This window comes from Salmo salar, chromosome 05, assembly GCF_965601325.2.
Source record: "Salmo salar chromosome 05, fSalSal1, whole genome shotgun sequence".
Taxonomy (NCBI): domain Eukaryota; kingdom Metazoa; phylum Chordata; class Actinopteri; order Salmoniformes; family Salmonidae; genus Salmo; species Salmo salar.
In genome coordinates this window covers 75,867,568-75,884,253 of record NC_138295.1, presented here as the reverse complement: position 1 = coordinate 75,884,253, position 16,686 = coordinate 75,867,568, and the positions used below count along the sequence as shown (strand labels likewise).

The window sequence follows — 16,686 nt, the reverse complement described above, 5'->3', positions numbered from 1 at the left end:
TTTGGGGCAGGGCTATAGCCTACCTACCATATCTACCAGACCCTCTCTTGAGAGAGAACTGCCTACTGAGGTGGAGACTGGAATCTGTGCCTGTCTCGCCCTCTACTGGTCAATTACAATCTGTACTGTTCCTTCTCTCTCTTTTACATATTTTAACTGTTCCTTCTCCCCCTCTACCTCTCTCTCACACGCTTCTCTCTGTCTCTCTCATTCTCCTCTGTCCCGCCCTCTCTCTCTCTCTCACACAAACACACACACACAATAAATCATGAAAAACGTATTTGATGTATAATACTTTTTATTTTAACTTAAAAAGAGATTGGATCAAAAACAGACTCAATAAATAAGAAATAAATATCATTGTTGTAATAATTCATTCATAATTATAATTACTCTGACCGAGTCTGACAGAAACAGACCCTTTTTTGCTCTAAAAAATTCTAAAATCAGAAACTCGTAACCCCTTTAAACCCTTCATCATTTCTCCCTATTAACAAAAATAATTGATAAATTAGTCAATAAATAAAAAATTGTTAAAATATTAAAACCTCTCAGAAAAGGTGCAGTCCCTCCCACCCACATGTATCCTAAAATCTAAGTAGAAATTGAAAATATGTTTGTGATTCTCCCCTTTCTTTATTTCTAATACAATATCCCCTAACGAAGATAATAATAATAACAATAATAATAATATTGTGTAATTTTTCAGTGATTTATCTAAAGTACTCTTCTTTTTGCGTTTTTTTGGAATGTTACTCTTCTTAAACTAAATTATTTACAGGCCATAAGGATCTCTCTCCAAAGTTTCTCTAAACTACTCATTTTGTCGCAATATTTTTTCCTGTTTTCCTTTTTTTATTACGAAATGGAGGCCTTCCTATTTGTATCATGTTATACACATGTAATAGCCATGTTATATGACATGTTATGGTCCAAAGAAGTGATATATCACCATTATTCATCATTTCATCAATGACTTTAGTAAGTACTTCCTGGGTCGTGTGTGTGTGTGTGATCTTCACTGCCCTACACACTCCAGACAAACTCCTCACAAACTATTTTCAAACTGAGTCCAGTTCAATGGGTACGATTACTGACATATATGTATTTGAAAGCATGTGTGTGTTTGTGTGTGTGAGGACTATGATATGTACATTGGTCAATATCTGTGCCTTGGTCCTTTTAGAGTGCAAAGTGTGAGTGGTCTGTGTGTGTGTGTCCTGTTCCCCGTCGCTCAAAAGAAAGGTAGTAGGTCTGAGGGCGCAATGCACGCTGGGATTCCACCACAGGCGGAGTCAGAAAACTTCACCTGTAAGAGCGAAGGAAGGAAGAGGGAGGGAGGGGTTGGGGGACAGATGTAGAGATAGAGAGAGAGAGTGAGAGAAAGAGGTAGAGAGAGAGTGAGAGAGAGAGAGAGAGGGAGGGGGATAGAGAGAGAGAGGGAGAGTGAGAGAAAGAGAGAGAGAGAGAGCGCGAGAGAGTGGGGGGGAGGGGATGTATAGAGAGAGAGAGAGAGAGGGAGGGGGATAGAGAGAGAGAGTGAGAGAAAGAGAGAGAGAGAGAGAGAGGGGGATAGAGAGAGAGAGAGAGAGGAGAGAGAGAGAGAGAGAGAGAGAGATAGAGAGAGAGAGAGAGAGAAAGAGAGAGGGGGGGATAGAGAGAGAGAGAGGGGGAGGGGGATAGAGAGAGAGAGAGAGAGAGAGCTTGTTAGGACATGGATATAGTTTTCTGGTTTCCCTCTACTGTAATCCTCTATATATCAGAGAACAAAGAAATAACAGTATGGAAACAATTCATCCCTCATGTGGATGAGATTTCCAACAAAAAAATCTATTACCAGAAACCATTTGCACAAAACAGTTTACCTCTACTAAGTCTGCATCATTGGTTACTATAGTAAACCTCTGTGTTTTTCAACAGGGATAACGTCATGGTGCTTTTACACATAGACATACAGAGTGTCCAGGGCATGCAACTCAACACAGTGAAATATCCATGAAAGTTGTTGTCATTTGGCAGGCCTTTTGCCTTTTCTGTAATTGTATGTATGTCTGTGTGTTTGTGTGTATGTGTGTGTCCGTGCACGCACACGTTGTACTTGTGTCTTAGATCACGGCAAGCAAAGGTTCCCAACATGCATCACTCTCTGGCAGTTGCAATATAGAAATTCTGGGTAACAGTCTCCCTGAGTCCACAAGTAGCCTAGAATTCTGTGTGGTAGCTTCTCATGTAAATTAAAGCCATTAAAATACATTTTTCTAATTTGTAGTCTTTTAATGTTATTATTAGATTATTCAGAAAAACTGATCTAAGGTCAGTTTTGTGTTTTCTCCCATATGGTTAACGTTTTGATTTGGGGCAGGTTAGCTGATCCTAGATCTGCCTCTATGGGTAACATCTACCCGTACCAAGACAATTTTTTCCCCATGTATATTAATTCTCCCAGAATTCCTATAGTTTATGTCTGTTCTCCAATCGGCAAGAGGCAATGTTTAGCACCATCACAACCACATACCATTACCTCAAAACACCGGCCAGGGGGGTGAGAGAAGGGGAGAGAGAAAGGAAGCAAGAGAGGAGGGGAGAAAGAAAGATGGGAGGGGAAAGGGAAAGATGGAAGGAGAAAGAAAGATGGGAGGGGAGAAAAGGAGATATGGAGTGATAGAGAGATATAAAACAGGAGGGGGAAATAGGCTGGTAGAAAATAAGGGGAAATAGACACCAATCAGAAAGTCAGGCCAGTCCACAGTCTTACCAATCAGAAGCCAAGGACACAGCCCACCAATCAGAATCCAGCTCAGCAGAGTTTAGTGTCATCAGAGGTCCACAGTCCAGTGCTGCATCTGAATAGTCTGAAGTAACTTCCTCTCCCTGTCTCTTTCCTCTCTATGCTTATCTGCTCATCTTCCACCCTTTTGTTTTCACCTATTATTTGGTTTCAGTGCAGATGAAGGAAATGCGACCAGGTGATGAAGGCTCTTTAAACTATGAGATGGACTTGGACTTATCCTAGGAATGTGTGCTGTTTATGGGGAGTTATTTACAATTCATTGCTTAGCTTACACATGCTAAATAATTTCACACATTTTCCTTACAAAGGGGTTACCCACCTCTATATCCACATAGGCTATGATCAGGCAATGATCAGCACCAAATGCAGATGGCTGGGCTGGACTAGGCTGGGCTGGACTGGACTGAGCTGGGCTGGACTAGACTTGGATAGTTCTAGGCTAGACTGGGATAGTTTACGGCGTAAATCTGTACTTCAAACCCAACAACACATGAAGGGGCCCCATTACCTGTTACCCCATTACACACTGAATGGCCTGGTTAGAGACTGTAGGAAAACATTCATAAACCTACTGTAATCACACAGCTAACTTTGGACACACACACACACACACACACACACACACACACACACACACACACACACACACACACACACACACACACACACACACACACACACACACACACACACGCCCCCTTGCCCACCTCAGTCTAGCCCAAATATACAGTAGCACTATAATGATAATGACACCAAACAGAACACTACAGAAACTGATCAAAAACTAAACTGCGGAAAAACAACGACCATTAATACAGAATTTATCCAAATATCCATTACAATTATCCATCAGTCAATGCGGATATTCAATCGAATCAATTGATACTAAATTAATCAGATCCCAGTTATTGACAGTTATTGATCAGTATGTGCACAGGTCAATACAAAAGAAAGTCACAATGCACCAAACACAGTCTGTGGTCACCACGGCAACAGGGCATGCAGGTCAGTGCATGGCCGGTTGCTCGGGGCGACAGAACAAACAAAAAAATCGCCAAGGGCAACCAGCACAGGCAATCCACCTCCACAGCAACCCAGACACAGGCCAACCAATCAACTTACAACACGTGAGAGGAAGGGGGGTCGGGGCTTTATCGGTCGCTAGGTAACCATAGTGATGGGATCCCCGCGAATTATGATTGGACGGGAGGATCTCGGGTGAGGTATGTTGTTGTTTCAGGAAAAGATTAAAAAACATCAGAAAATAAAAATAAATAAAAAATATAAAGTTGGATAACAATATTTCAATAATTTAGTTTTGATTAATTTGGCTACAATATCTCTAAATGATTGAACTACCTACAAAGCATGTTTTGTTATTTCATGTGTTTAATATTCTTTACCACATATGCACTGCTTATTTAAGATCCCGCCCACTCGCTCCATATAGCTCTTTCACCAATCAGCATTTTAGAAAGCTGTGACTGACAGCAGCTTGCATAAACTCCATTGTCATTCTTTCCTGTTTCCTCCCCAAACCCAAGTATCCCTCCTCCTTCCCATCACTTCTCTCTTACACACCTAAGTATCCCTCCTCCCTCCTCCATACTACCCTCCTCTCTCCTCCCCGCCTCTCTCCTGCCTCCTACCCTCCTCCCTCCTACCCTCCTCCTCCCGCCTACCCTCCTCTCTCCTCCCTGGCTCACTCCTGCCTCCTACTCTCCTTCCTCCTACCCTCCTCTCTCCTGCTTCCTACCCTCCTCTCTCCCCCCTCCTACCCTCCTTCCTCCTCCCTCCTACCCTCCTATCTCCTACCCTCCTCCCTCCTCCCCTCCTCTCTCCTACCCTCCTCTCTCCTCCCTCCTCCCCACCTCTCTCCTCTCTCCATATCTCCTCTCATCTACCCTCCTCTCTCCCATACTCCTCTCTCCTACCCTCCTCTCTCCTCCCCTCCTCTCTTCTACCCTCCTCTCTCTTACCTTCTCTTCTACCTTCCTCTCCTCCCTCATTCTCTTCTTCCCTTTTATTGCTTCCCATTCCTCCATCCCTCTATCCACACATTCTTTCTCCTCCCTCTCTCTTTCCCAGCCCCTATCACTTCTCACCTCTCTCACCTCTCTCTCTCTCACCTCTCTCTCCTCTCTCCTTCAGTAGGGGCGGTTGGCGTCTTTAGGTCGTTTCAGCTGCACCTTGAGTCTCTTCATGCCGATCTGGAACCCATTCATAGCCTGGATGGCAGTCTGGGCACTGGATGGGTTGTCAAAACTCACAAAACCTGGGGAGGGAACGAGGAACGAGAGAGGAACATTCTGAAATGTAATATAACATGTATAATCACATTGTTTCATTGTAACAGACAGCGATACAGTCATACAGTATGCTACCAGCAACTGTCAGTTACGATCATCATGTATCATAGCAACAGACAGAGATACAGTCATACAGTATGCTACCAGCAACTGTCAGTTATGATCATCATGTATCATAGCAACAGACAGAGATACAGTCATACAGTATGCTACCAGCAACTGTCAGTTATGATCATCATGCATCATAGCAACAGACAGAGATACAGTCATACAGTATGCTACCAGCAACTGTCAGTTATGATCATCATGCATCATAGCAACAGACAGAGATACAGTCATACAGTATGCTACCAGCAACTGTCAGTTATGATCATCATGTATCATAGCAACAGACAGAGATACAGTCATACAGTATGCTACCAGCAACTGTCAGTTATGATCATCATGTATCATAGCAACAGACAGAGATACAGTCATACAGTATGCTACCAGCAACTGTCAGTTATGATCATCATGCATCATAGCAACAGACAGAGATACAGTCATACAGTATGCTACCAGCAACTGTCAGTTATGATCATCATGTATCATAGCAACAGGTGGAATTGCAATTCTCTCTTATCTCCCCCGTTCCTCCTTTCTTTCCTTTTCTCCTGGATACTCACTATTCACCATTTCTGCCTCTCTCCTATCTCTCCCCCTTCAGTCCCTCTCTCTCTGTCTTACCGAAGCACTTGCTCTGGTTGGTGGCGCGGTCTACAAAGACTTTAGCTGAGATGACGTTTCCAAAGGGCAGAAACATCTGGAGCATCTCACTGTCACTGAACTCCTGAGGCAGGTGGTAGATAAAGATATTACAACCCTCTGGCCCTAGGGGAGGAACACACACACGTTAGGGTCTGCGACGGAGAGACACACTCACACAAATATTCATGAGGATCTGTGATTCACATGCACACTAATCTGAGACACACACACACAACAGGTGCTGTCTGAGAGACAGGAAGTGACATCACCTTCTCGCTGCTGCTGTTGCTGGGGCTGCTGGTGTTGCTGGGCAACCAGGGTAGGTTGCTGTGGAAAATGCTGGCCGACCAATCCATAGGCAGCAGGGTACGCCGCTGTGATGAGAGAGAGAGTGACATCAGATGATGAAACACTGGTTGGAGGTCCAAGTCACCCCTAACCACAGATCTAGGATCAGATTACCCTACATGCCCTCAGTGGCAGAGATGGTAGGGAGGAACACACCTCTGACCCTGTACCACAGGGATCATCAACTAGATTCACCTCTGACCCTGTACCACAGGGATCATCAACTAGATTCACCTCTGACCCTGTACCACAGGGATCATCAACTAGATTCACCTCTGACCCTGTACCACAGGGATCATCAACTATATTCACCTCTGACCCTGTACCACGGGGATCATCAACTAGATTCACCTCTGACCCTGTACCACAGGGATCATCAACTAGATTCACCTCTGACCCTGTACCACGGGGATCATCAACTAGATTCACCTCTGACCCTGTACCACAGGGATCATCAACTAGATTCACCTCTGACCCTGTACCACAGGGATCATCAACTAGATTCACCTCTGACCCTGTACCACAGGGATCATCAACTAGATTCACCTCTGACCCTGTACCACAGGGATCATCAACTAGATTCACCTCTGACCCTGTACCACAGGGATAATCAACTAGATTCACCTCTGACCCTGTACCACAGGGATCATCAACTAGATTCACCTCTGACCCTGTACCACGGGGATCATCAACTAGATTCACCTCTGACCCTGTACCACGGGGATCATCAACTAGATTCACCTCTGACCCTGTACCACGGGGATCATCAACTAGATTCACCTCTGACCCTGTACCACGGGGATCATCAACTAGATTCACCTCTGACCCTGTACCACGGGGATCATCAACTAGATTCACCTCTGACCCTGTACCACGGGGATCATCAACTAGATTCACCTCTGACCCTGTACCACGGGGATCATCAACTAGATTCACCTCTGACCCTGTACCACGGGGATCATCAACTAGATTCACCTCTGACCCTGTACCACGGGGATCATCAACTAGATTCACCTCTGACCCTGTACCACGGGGATCATCAACTAGATTCACCTCTGACCCTGTACCACGGGGATCATCAACTAGATTCACCTCTGACCCTGTACCACGGGGATCATCAACTAGATTCACCTCTGACCCTGTACCACGGGGATCATCAACTAGATTCACCTCTGACCCTGTACCACGGGGATCATCAACTATATTCACCTCTGACCCTGTACCACGGGGATCATCAACTAGATTCACCTCTGACCCTGTACCACGGGGATCATCAACTAGATTCACCTCTGACCCTGTACCACGGGGATCATCAACTAGATTCACCTCTGACCCTGTACCACAGGGATCATCAACTAGATTCACCTCTGACCCTGTACCACGGGGATCATCAACTAGATTCACCTCTGACCCTGTACCACGGGGATCATCAACTATATTCACCTCTGACCCTGTACCACGGGGATCATCAACTAGATTCACCTCTGACCCTGTACCACAGGGATCATCAACTAGATTCACCTCTGACCCTGTACCACGGGGATCATCAACTATATTCACCTCTGACCCTGTACCACGGGGATCATCAACTAGATTCACCTCTGACCCTGTACCACAGGGATCATCAACTAGATTCACCTCTGACCCTGTACCACAGGGATCATCAACTAGATTCACCTCTGACCCTGTACCACGGGGATCATCAACTAGATTCACCTCTGACCCTGTACCACGGGGATCATCAACTATATGCACCTCTGACCCTGTACCACAGGGATCATCAACTAGATTCACCTCTGACCCTGTACCACAGGGATCATCAACTAGATTCACCTCTGACCCTGTACCACGGGGATCATCAACTATATTCACCTCTGACCCTGTACCACAGGGATCATCAACTAGATTCACCTCTGACCCTGTACCACAGGGATCATCAACTAGATTCACCTCTGACCCTGTACCACAGGGATCATCAACTAGATTCACCTCTGACCCTGTACCACGGGGATCATCAACTAGATTCACCTCTGACCCTGTACCACAGGGATCATCAACTATATTCACCTCTGACCCTGTACCACAGGGATCATCAACTAGATTCAGCCGCGGGCTGATTTCTTTCTTGAGTCGATGGTCAGGGGGTCGGAACATAATTACAAGTAATTTGTATACTCTAAATTGACTACAAGAATCCCGATATAACGTTTGACTAAAACATAATTTCAAACCTTGCTTACATTTGATTACCATCACATATATATCTCCCTACTATGCATTGAAAACCATATGCAAAATTAAAATCACTTTCTGGTGTTTTTGTTCTTTTATCTCCTAAAATTTGGGTGGCCAAATAAAATCACTGCTGGGGAACCCTGCTGTACCAGTTAATTACTGTCCTACTCTGAGAGCATTGAGGACTCCATTCTGACAATGCAAAATGAACCCAGTCACTAAAAAGTGTCATAGGAGCTGGTAGTGTGTGACTGTGGCCCACCTGTGTAGTGCTGCATGCCTGCATACGCCTGCTGGAGAGGGTCTAGAGATAATGCTGGACTCTGGGCTGCAGGGAGAGAGGGAGGGAAGCAGGGAGGGAGGCAGGGAGGGAGGCAGGGAGGGAGGGAGAGAGAGAGGGAGAGAGGAAGGGAGATAAGTAGGGAGGGAGAGAGCGAGGGAAGCAGGAATGCAGGGAGGGAGGGAGAGAGAGAGAGAGGAAGGGAGATAAGTAGGAAGGGAGAGAGGGAGGGAGGGAAGTATGGAGGGAGTGGCAGAGCAGAGAGAGTGAATATAGGGAACAAATGGAGATATCAGTATTTCTGTGGTAAATATTCTATCTTTGGTAATTCAGCTCGTACCTTGGTACGCATGAATGCCATTGGTGTATAGTGCTTCCGATGCTTGCTGTCCATTGGTTGGTGGACTGTAACCATTGACTCCTAGAGGTGGAGGTAGTGATGGCACGGGCGTGGCTGAGATGGTTGGAGGGGTATTCGTACCTGCAAACCGGGAGGACCAATCACAGTGGAGGAGATATTGTGATTGACAGCTACTAGACTCTATAGTGTATAAGAAAGAGAAAAAGGCAGGGCATAAATGCAGGGGAGAAGCAATGATTGGTTAGTGGGGCAAAGGGAGTTAAGGGAAGGGTGCATCTTATTGTAAAGTGGCTTCCTCTTCTTGTCTACCTTCCTCAATCTGAATTGATGTTAAGAAAACTGGACTGGTGAAAGGTAATTCCCAGCTTTCAGATGAGTGTAGAATCGATTGTTGTAGACTGTAAAGGATGCTGATTAGATGAGGAGGAGAAGAAGCCACTTTACACTATTGAGATGCACCTATAAGAAGATGAACTTAGAAACTAATGAACAGAAGTAAATGTACATCAAATAGACAGACTTGATCTGCATAGCATAGTAAACATAAGATCAATCTATGTTATTACTAACATACAGTATCCGTAAGCATCTGTAAGTGTGTGTGTGTGTGTGTGTGTGTGTGTGTGTGTGTGTGTGTGTGTGTGTGTGTGTGTGTGTGTGTGTGTGTGTGTGTGTGTGTGTGTGTGTGTGTGTGTGTGTCTGTGTGTCTGTGTGTGTGTGTGTACCAGAGGAAGATGTGATGGGCGTGGCGATGATTCCGTTTGCGTTGAGCGCTGCCATCTGCTGCATCTGTAAACTGGCAACAGTTGCTACGGGAGACAGGTACGCTGACTGAGCAACAAGAGCTTGCTGCTGGACAATCTAGAGAAAGAAAGAAAAAAAGAGAGAGAGAGGAGAGAGAAAAATGGGAGAAAGAGAGTGAGAGAGAGAGAGAGGAAAGACAGGGAGATATTAGGCCGATACCCAATAATTATAAAATCCAGGAAAGAGCCGTTAAATTCTACAACCGCCTAAAAGGAAGCAATTCCCAAACCTTCCATAAGAAAACCATCCCCTATAGAGAGATGAACCTGGAGAAGAGTCCCCTAAGCAAGCTGGTCCTGGGGCTCTGTTCACAAACACAAACAGACCCCACAGAGCCTCAGGACAGCAACACAATTAGACCCAACCAAATCACGAGAAAACAAAAAGATAATTACTTGACACATTTGAAAGAATTAACAAAAAAACTGAGCAAACTAGAATGCTATTTGGCCCTAAACAGAGAGTACACAGTGACAGAATACCTGACCACTGTGACTGACCCAACCTTAAGGAAAGCTTTGACTATGTACAGACTCAGTGAGCATAGCCTTGCTATTGAGAAAGGCTGCCGTAGGCAGACCTGACTCTCAAGAGAAGACAGCCTATGTGCACACTGCCCACAAAATGGGGTGGAAACTGAGCTGCACTTCCTAACCTCCTGCCAAATGTATGACCATATTAGAGATGCATATTCCCTCAGATTATGCAGATCCACAAAGAATTTGAAAACAAACCCAATTTTGATAAACTCATGTATCTATAGGGTGAAATACCACAGTGTGCCATCACAGCAGAAAGATTTGTGACCTGTTGCCACAAGAAAAGGTCAACCAGTGAAGAACAAACACCATTGTAAATACAACCTATATTTGTTTATTTATTTTCTATTTGCACATCGTTACAACACTGTATATAGACATAATATGACATTTGAAATGTCTTTATTATTTTGGAACTTCTGTGAGTGTAATGTTTACTGTTAATTTGTGTTGTTTATTTCACTTTTGTTTATTATCTACGTCACTTGCTTTGGCAATGTAAACATATGTTTCCCATGCCAATAAAGCCCCTTAAATGTAATTGAATTGAGAGACAGGGAGAGAGAGAAGGAGAAAGAGAGGAATATAGAGAGAAAGACAGAGGGAGAGAGAGAAAGAGAGGGAGAGACAGAGAGAAAGAAAGAGAGAGAGAGGAGGATGAATAGAGATGTAATTACATTATATCCAGCCACGGGGTTAATGGCTGTGCAGCAGAAAAGCTGGGGTTACTAGGAAGTGTGTGTGTGTGTGTGTGTGTGTGTGTGTGTGTGTGTGTGTGTGTGTGTGTGTGTGTGTGTGTGTGTGTGTGTGTGTGTGTGTGTGTGTGTGTGTGTGTGTGTGTGTGTGTGTGTGTGTGTGTATGTGTGTGTGTTGCTGTGGTTTTTGTCGAGAGATGGCTAATGCTAAATGACGTGTCCATTCAGTAATAACATTAGCGCAGATTAGAACAGTGATAGCCCCTTGAAAAACATCACAACCTCTCATACCCAAAGCACCACTCAAACCTGTGTATGTGTGCATGTGTAACGGCGTGTGTGTAACGGTGTGTGTGCTTACCGCCTGTGCGCTGACGGCCTGTGTGTAAGCGTTGTAAGCAGGGAAGTTAAGTGTCATGGTGGGGCTGAAGATGCCCAGCTGTGATGCCACCTGCTGCATCCGTCTCAGCCCTCTCTCCTTCTCTGTGTCCGCAAACTTCACCACCAGACTGGACGACGCACCCTACAAGGAAACACACACCGGTCTTTAAGTTAAACACATGGATTTACTGAATTACCCCTTATTGGGAATACAATCAACCAAGATTTGGTGCACTGTTTTGAATCGCGTATTTATGTTGAAAGGTAAATAAAGTACCTTTCAAACCGTTTACAGAGACAGGACATGTTCTATACTGTTACTGTAGAGAATACATTAACTTACCACATAACAATGAGAGAGGGAGAGGTGGGAAGACTAGTCTGTGACTTACAGAGGGAGAGGTAGGGTGACTTGTAAGTGACTTACAGAGGGAAAGTTGGGAAGTCTTGTCTGTTTCCTACAGAGTGAGAAGTTGGAAGACTTGTCTGTGACTTACAGAGGGAGAGGTGGGATGAATTGTCTGTGACTTACAGAAGGAGCGGTAGGAAGACTTGTCTGTGACTTACAGAGGAATAGGTAGGATGACTTGTCTGTGACTTACAGAAGGAGAGGTAGATAGACTTGTCAGTGACATTCAAAGGGAGAGGTAGGAAGACTTGTCTGTGGCTTACAGAGGGAGAGGTTGGAAGACTTGTCTGTGACTTACAGAGGGAGTTGTTGGAAGAGTTGTCTGTGACTTACAGAGGGAGAGGTTGGAAGACTTGTCTGTGACTTATAGAGGGAGTGGTAGGAAGACTTGTCTGTGACTTACAGAGGGAGAGGTAGGGAGACTTATCTGAGACTTACATAGGGAGAGGTTGGAAGACTTTCTGTGTCTTAATGAGGGAGAGTTCAGAAGACTTGACTGTGACTTATAGAGGGAGAGGTCGGAAGACTTGTCTGTGACTTACAGAGGGAGGGGTTGGATGACTTGTCTGTGACTTACAGAGGGAGAGGTAGGAAGACTTGTCTGTGACTTACAAAGGGAGAGGTTGGAAGACATGTCTGTAACTTAAAGAGGGAGAGGTTGGAAGACTAGTCTGTGACTTACAGAAGGAGAAGTTGGAAGACTTGTCTGTGACTTACAGAGAGAAAGTTTGGAAGACTTGTCTGTGACTTACAAAGGGAGAGGTAGGATGACTTGCCTATGACTTATAGATGCAGAGGTAGGATGACTTGTCTGTGACTTACAGAGGGATCGGTAGGATTAGTTGTCTGTGACTTAGAGGGAGAGGTAGGAAGACTTGTCTGTGACTTACATAGGGAGAGGTTGGAAGACTTGTCTGTGATTGACAAAGAGAGAGGTAGAATGAATTGTCTGTGACTTGCAGAGGGAGCGTTAGGATCAGTTGTCTGTGACTTACAGAGGGAGAGGTAGGTGGACTTGTTTGTGACTTACAGAGGGAAAGCAAGGGAGACTTGTCTGTGATTTACAGAGGGAGATGTTGGAAGACGTGTCTGTGATTTTCAGAGGGAGAGGTTGGAAGACTTTTCTGTGACTTACAGAGGGAGGGGTTGGTAGACTTGTCTGTGACTTACAGAGGGAGACGTAGGAAGAATTGTCTGTGACTTACAGAGGGAGAGGTTGGAAGACTTGTCTGTGACTTACCGAGGGAGAGGTTTGAAGTCTTGTCTGTCACTTACAGAGGGAGAGGTAGGAAGACTTGTCTGTGACTTACAGAGGGAGAGGTAGGAAGAATTGTCTGTGACTTACAGAGGGAGAGGTAGGAAGACTTGTCTGTGACTTACAGAGGGAGGGGTTGGAAGACTTTTCTGTGACTTACAGAGGGAGGGGTTGGTAGACTTGTCTGTGACTTACAGAGGGAGAGGTAGGAAGACTTATCTGAGACTTACATAGGGAGAGGTTGGAAGACTTTCTGTGTCTTACAGAGGGAAATGGTGGAAGAATTGTCTGTGACTTACAGAGGGAGAGGTTGGAAGACTTGTCTGTGACTTACCGAGGGAGAGGTTTGAAGTCTTGTCTGTCACTTACAGAGGGAGAGGTAGGAAGACTTGTCTGTGACTTACAGAGGGAGAGGTAGGAAGAATTGTCTGTGACTTACAGAGGGAGAGGTAGGAAGACTTGTCTGTGACTTACAGAGGGAGGGGTTGGAAGACTTGTCTGTGACTTAGAGGGAGAGGTAGGAAGACTTGTCTGTGACTTACATAGGGAGAGGTAGGAAGACTTGTCTGTGACTTACATAGGGAGCGGTAGGATGACTTGTCTGTGACTTACAGAGAGAGATATAGGAAGACGTGTCTGTGACTTACAGAGGGAGAGGAAGGATGACTTGTCTGTGGCTTACAGAGGGAGAGGTTGGAAGACTTGTCTGTAACTTAAAGAGGGAGAGGTTGGAAGACTAGTCTGTGACTTACAGAAGGAGAGGTTGGAAGACTTGTCTGTGACTTACAGAGAGAAAGGTTGGAAGACTTGTTTGTGACGTAAAAGGGAGAGGTTGGAAGACTTGTCTGTGACTTACATAGGGAGAGGTAGGATGACTTGCCTATGACTTATAGATGCAGAGGTAGGATGACTTGTCTGTGACTTACAGAGGGAGCGGTAGGATAACTTGCGTATGACTTATAGATGCATAGGTAGGATGACTTGTCTGTGACTTACAGAGGGATCGGTAGGATTAGTTGTCTGTGACTTAGAGGGAGAGGTAGGAAGACTTGTCTGTGACTTACAGAGGGATACGTAGGATGACTTGTCTGTGACTTACAGAGGGAGAGGTAGATAGACTTGTCTGTGACTTACAGAGGGAGAACAGGATCACTTGTTTATGACTTACAGAGGGAGAGGTAGGAAGACTTGTCTGTGACTTACAGAGGGAGAGTTCGTAAGACTTGTCTGTGACTTACAGAGGGAGAGGTAGGAAGACTTGTCTGTGACTTTTATAGGGAGAGGTTGGAAGACTTGTCTGTGACTTACAGAGGGAGAGGTAGGAAGACTTGTCTGTGACTTACAGAGGGAGGGGTTGGAAGACTTTTCTGTGACTTACAGAGGGAGGGGTTGGTAGACTTGTCTGTGACTTACAGAGGGAGAGGTAGGAAGACTTATCTGAGACTTACATAGGAAGAGGTTGGAAGACTTTCTGTGTCTTACAGAGGGAAATGGTGGAAGAATTGTCTGTGACTTACAGAGGGAGAGGTTGGAAGACTTGTATGTGACTTACCGAGGGAGAGGTTTGAAGTCTTGTCTGTCACTTACAGAGGGAGAGGTAGGAAGACTTGTCTGTGACTTACAGAGGGAGAGGTAGGAAGAATTGTCTGTGACTTACAGAGGGAGTTGTTGGAAGAGTTGTCTGTGACTTACAGAGGGAGAGGTTGGAAGACTTTTCTGTGACTTATAGAGGGAGTGGTAGGAAGACTTGTCTGTGACTTACAGAGGGAGAGGTAGGGAGACTTATCTGAGACTTACATAGGGAGAGGTTGGAAGACTTTCTGTGTCTTAATGAGGGAGAGTTCCGAAGACTTGACTGTGACTTATAGAGGGAGAGGTCGGAAGACTTGTCTGTGACTTACAGAGGGAGGGGTTGGATGACTTGTCTGTGACTTACAGAGGGAGAGGTAGGAAGACTTGTCTGTGACTTACAAAGGGAGAGGTTGGAAGACATGTCTGTAACTTAAAGAGGGAGAGGTTGGAAGACTTGTCTGTGACTTACAGAGAGAAAGTTTGGAAGACTTGTCTGTGACTTACAAAGGGAGAGGTAGGATGACTTGCCTATGACTTATAGATGCAGAGGTAGGATGACTTGTCTGTGACTTACAGAGGGATCGGTAGGATTAGTTGTCTGTGACTTAGAGGGAGAGGTAGGAAGACTTGTCTGTGACTTACATAGGGAGAGGTTGGAAGACTTGTCTGTGATTGACAAAGAGAGAGGTAGAATGAATTGTCTGTGACTTGCAGAGGGAGCGTTAGGATCAGTTGTCTGTGACTTACAGAGGGAGAGGTAGGTGGACTTGTTTGTGACTTACAGAGGGAAAGCAAGGGAGACTTGTCTGTGATTTACAGAGGGAGATGTTGGAAGACGTGTCTGTGATTTTCAGAGGGAGAGGTTGGAAGACTTTTCTGTGACTTACAGAGGGAGGGGTTGGTAGACTTGTCTGTGACTTACAGAGGGAGACGTAGGAAGACTTATCTGAGACTTACATAGGGAGAGGTTGGAAGACTTTCTGTGTCTTACAGAGGGAAATGGTGGAAGAATTGTCTGTGACTTACAGAGGGAGAGGTTGGAAGACTTGTCTGTGACTTACCGAGGGAGAGGTTTGAAGTCTTGTCTGTCACTTACAGAGGGAGAGGTAGGAAGACTTGTCTGTGACTTACAGAGGGAGAGGTAGGAAGAATTGTCTGTGACTTACAGAGGGAGAGGTAGGAAGACTTGTCTGTGACTTACAGAGGGAGGGGTTGGAAGACTTTTCTGTGACTTACAGAGGGAGGGGTTGGTAGACTTGTCTGTGACTTACAGAGGGAGAGGTAGGAAGACTTATCTGAGACTTACATAGGGAGAGGTTGGAAGACTTTCTGTGTCTTACAGAGGGAAATGGTGGAAGAATTGTCTGTGACTTACAGAGGGAGAGGTTGGAAGACTTGTCTGTGACTTACCGAGGGAGAGGTTTGAAGTCTTGTCTGTCACTTACAGAGGGAGAGGTAGGAAGACTTGTCTGTGACTTACAGAGGGAGAGGTAGGAAGAATTGTCTGTGACTTACAGAGGGAGAGGTAGGAAGACTTGTCTGTGACTTACAGAGGGAGGGGTTGGAAGACTTGTCTGTGACTTAGAGGGAGAGGTAGGAAGACTTGTCTGTGACTTACATAGGGAGAGGTAGGAAGACTTGTCTGTGAATTACATAAGGAGCGTTAGGATGACTTGTCTGTGACTTACAGAGGGAGATATAGGAAGACGTGTCTGTGACTTACAGAGGGAGAGGAAGGATGACTTGTCTGTGGCTTACAGAGGGAGAGGGTGGAAGACTTGTCTGTAACTTAAAGAGGGAGAGGTTGGAAGACTAGTCTGTGACTTACAGAAGGAGAGGTTGGAAGACTTGTCTGTGACTTACAGAGAGAAAGGTTGGAAGACTTGTTTGTGACGTAAAAGGGAGAGGTTGGAAGACTTGTCTGTGACTTTCATAGGGAGAGGTAGGATGACTTGCCTAT

The 16,686-nt window shown here is 45.3% G+C and overlaps 1 protein-coding gene across 4 annotated transcripts in view; it reads right to left on the bottom strand.

Annotated features, from left to right (window-relative positions):
* Positions 1-280: 280 nt before the first annotated feature.
* Positions 281-16,686, bottom strand: part of LOC106609264 (CUGBP Elav-like family member 3) — a 160,611-nt gene continuing 144,205 nt past the window's right edge. For 2 of the 4 annotated variants that reach the window (XM_045718872.2, XM_045718877.2), the window contains 8 exons: positions 11,471-11,632; positions 9,797-9,932; positions 9,051-9,251; positions 8,693-8,758; positions 6,117-6,221; positions 5,827-5,970; positions 4,921-5,066; positions 281-1,309 (listed from right to left, as the gene is read on the bottom strand). In XM_045718872.2, coding sequence (XP_045574828.1) covers positions 4,939-5,066; positions 5,827-5,970; positions 6,117-6,221; positions 8,693-8,758; positions 9,051-9,251; positions 9,797-9,932; positions 11,471-11,632 — 942 coding nt within the window. In that variant the 3' untranslated portion in view covers positions 281-1,309; positions 4,921-4,938. Of the gene's footprint in view, positions 1,310-4,905; positions 5,067-5,826; positions 5,971-6,116; positions 6,222-8,692; positions 8,759-9,050; positions 9,252-9,796; positions 9,933-11,470; positions 11,633-16,686 lie in introns of all 4 variants that reach the window. The other 2 variants (XM_045718876.2, XM_045718873.2) reach the window with 2 other exon arrangements.